The sequence below is a fragment of the Sinocyclocheilus rhinocerous genome, unplaced genomic scaffold (genome assembly GCF_001515625.1).
Source record: "Sinocyclocheilus rhinocerous isolate Xijiao unplaced genomic scaffold, SAMN03320098_v1.1 scaffold36, whole genome shotgun sequence".
NCBI classification, from domain to species: domain Eukaryota; kingdom Metazoa; phylum Chordata; class Actinopteri; order Cypriniformes; family Cyprinidae; genus Sinocyclocheilus; species Sinocyclocheilus rhinocerous.
Genome location: NW_015664459.1, coordinates 1,863,422 through 1,866,838, shown reverse-complemented (window position 1 = coordinate 1,866,838; position 3,417 = coordinate 1,863,422). Strand labels below are relative to the sequence as shown.

The following is a 3,417-nucleotide window of genomic DNA, read 5'->3' as shown; positions in this document are numbered from 1 at the left end:
TTTTTTTTTATGGTATATCAAAAAGTGTATATTTTTTAAATGTGATTGTTGGTACATTTTACTAGTTTTTACCATACTTTCAAAACAAAAATTAAAATAGGAAAAATATTCAATATGAAAATAATTGAAGACAAAATGTGTTTTACTGAGAAAAAACAAGATTTGGTTTTTAAAAAGCCTTTTTTTAAAAGGTACATCTGGAAAAAGGGGGGGTCGTCTTATAATCAGGGTCGTCTTATATTCGGGCCAATACGGTATATAAAATATGTGTGACCCTGGACCACAAAACCAGTCGTAAGTCACACAGGTATATTTGTAGCAATGGCGAAAAATACATTGTATGTGTCAAAACTATCGTTTTTTCTTTTATGCCAAAAATCATTAGGATATTAAGTAAAGATCATGTTCCATGAAGATATTTTGTAAATTTCCTACCATAAATATATCAAAACTTCATTTTTGATTAGTAATATGCATTGCTAAGAACTTAATTTGGACAACTTTAAAGGTGATTTTCTCAATATTTAGATTTTTTTGCACCCTCAGATTCTAGATTTTCAAATAGTTGTATCTGCCAAATATTGTCCTATCCTAACAAACCATACATCAATGGAAAGCATATTTATTCAGCTTTCAGATGATGTATAAATCTACATTTCAAAAAAATTTACCCTTATGACTGGTTTTGTGGTCCAGGATCATATAATAAATACTCATTTACCATGGCCTGCAGGCTGCTGTGAGTGTGAAGCACTCCTTTTGGTCTGCCCGTGGTGCCGCTGGTGTAGATGAGCATGGCTGGCCTCTCTGCCCAGTCTGAGATGTTCTCCTCAGGCAGCATCCGTGCGTCCTCAGACTGTAGAGTATCTAGGCTAGACGTGGTGGGAAGCTGTAGGCAGGGCAGCCCTAGTTTCTGGGCCAAGGGCTCAATGGTATCCATGAAAGGTTGTCCGGCTACCAGCAGCTCGCTCTGGGAGTCTGAGATGACATATTCCAGCTCACTTGGAGGATGCTTCCTGTAGAGGGGCACAGCTATGCCGCCACACATCCAGGCCGCCCACTGCGCCACAGTGTAGGATGCGTCATTGGCACACAGGAATGAGATACGCTTGCCCTGCAGGTCTCCTGATTGGCAGGTGAGTGCTTTAGTAATGAGCCCCGCCAGGCTTTTGCTGTTTTTGTAGAGGGAGCGGTAGGTGTGGCTCCCGCTGTGATCCGTAATGGCCACATTGTCTCCATACGCAGAAGCTCTGGAGAAAACAGGAGCAACTCTCCCTACAGCTGGAGAGAATTTTAGGTTGGATGACGCGAATGTTCTCTGCTCGACATTTCCCAGCAGCCACTTCAGGACTCTTCTGCCTCCCCTACAGTGAGACCAACTTGAAGAGCAGCTCCAGATGGACACGGTGTGTAAGGACAGCATAGTGTAGGATTGCACAGGAGTTGCCCACAGTCTTTGTCATCTGTCTAAGCTTGGGTATACAAAATGAAACAAAAGTAAATATTAATATTGATATAGTGTATATAAATGAAAACAAGTATTAAAAATACCCAGTTTTTCAATAAGACAATTAAAAGGCATTACTTACGACACAAGTCTCAATATTAAAGATTTTTACTTGTCCTGTCAGCATTTTCGCTGGACCTTTCATAAATACAATAAATATCTACTTTTTTAATTTACCTATTTATGTCAGTAAAAATAAATAAATAAATAAAAATAGCCATTTTTATTAAACTTAGTTTTCTTCATTAAAGTGTGTAAAAATAAGTATATTAAAGGCTGCATTTTTCTGAAACATTACTGAATTTATTTATTTTTGTTTTTATCCTATTCTAATTGACGCTTCCAAACTACAAGAAGTCATTCTGCAAACTTTCAAAAATCCCTTTTTCAGTTTTTCATTGGAAATGCAGGCATCCAGGAAGTTGTGGCAAAAAACAAATATGTCATTGCTCAAACATTTTGAGCATGTTCATGTCATGTTTTGTATAAAATAAGTTTGTATGAGGTTCCTCATACTTAGGTGGTCAAATCCTTAAACTTCAGTACAAAGTGTGTGTGTGTGTATATATATATATATATATATACACACACACACACAAATATATGTATGTACTTATTAATAGAATGCAGAGATTCAAGCACTATTTATAAGTTGTTTTTTTATATATGGGGGGTCTCAGAAATCCCAAGCCTCATAAGACAGAAACAAATTTCTTGTAATTCATTGAGACTGATGAAAATTTCTTTTCCAAGCCTCTTTTAGCAGTATAAAATCTTTCTTTTGAAAAATTCCTGTAATTAAAAAGTAAAACTAAATTTAAAATGTTTTCTTTTCCCCTTTTCACATTACTTGATAAGGTCAGAGGAACATTACAGAATTTTAGGGGGAAAATATTATTACATAAATAAATATAAATTTTTATTATTTTTATTACATTTTCCTTTATTATTCATTCGTTCGTTCATTCATTTTTCACAAACAGCACAGGGGAACCCAACCTGAGACCCAAACATTATAAAAGTCAATCTTAAAACAACAGTTCAATTCAAGTAGTCTCCATACAACATGTTATCCCACATTTCTTACACTTCTGAAGACGCCCTGTTGTGGACAGCTCGAAAGGTTAGTCTTTATAACGTTATCTGAGCTCGCTATGCATAAAATCGTAACAGAACTACAAGACCTTCCTCAAACATGAATAAAGAATAATACGTTTCTTACCGAAAGTCATACTGGATGCGGTGCGCCGTTAAAATTCATCCGTGTGGAAATCGAAGCAAAGCGGAACCTTTATTTACCAGGCTCTTGACTTGGACCTTTTTCTTGTGTTATCAAAGAGCTTTGCATTTTGTAAGCCACAACAATATCTTTAGATTTTATTTTAGCATTTAACTTAGGTGCGATTATAAATAAAGGAAAATACATTAACCAAAACATTATCTTTGTTTTCAAAATAGACAAGAAGTAGGCTATAGAATATCTTGTTTTAGTGATATGGATGTCATCAGATAGAAATGTTGGCCTTAGCTGTTATGTAACATTTAGATATATTAGAAATGATAACAATACAATGCAATAACAAAAATGCAGTCTATTTTTTATTATTTTTTTGCAGAAAAAGTCAACCACTTGATACACATACATAAAACTAGTATGCCAATAGGATGATGCAGACAGACAGACGGACTGAAGTTGGTGAGTATTGACATCTAAGCGTGTATTTTGCCATCACACTGTTCTCACCCAAGCTTCATCATGCCAACTGGTTTTGGCATCAGCTCACAGCACGGGCACACTTAGCCACCAGCTGGCAGTCGCGGGCCTCAAATAAGAATTGTTCAGACATGGCACTCATTCAAAAAGTTCTCACTTCCCTAAACCCCTCCGTGGTAAATAGGGATGGCATGTT

At 36.2% G+C, this 3,417-nt stretch overlaps 1 protein-coding gene across 2 annotated transcripts in view; it reads right to left on the bottom strand.

The window, feature by feature from the left end:
* The window catches only part of acsf3 (acyl-CoA synthetase family member 3), a 36,466-nt gene extending 33,675 nt beyond the window's left edge, over window positions 1-2,791 (bottom strand). For both annotated transcript variants that reach the window (XM_016540938.1, XM_016540939.1), the window contains exons 1-2: window positions 2,730-2,791; window positions 722-1,472 (exon numbers count right to left, since the gene is read on the bottom strand). In XM_016540938.1, coding sequence (XP_016396424.1) covers window positions 722-1,423 — 702 coding nt within the window. In that variant the 5' untranslated portion in view covers window positions 1,424-1,472; window positions 2,730-2,791. The remainder of the gene's footprint in view (window positions 1-721; window positions 1,473-2,729) is intronic.
* Window positions 2,792-3,417: the final 626 nt, after the last annotated feature.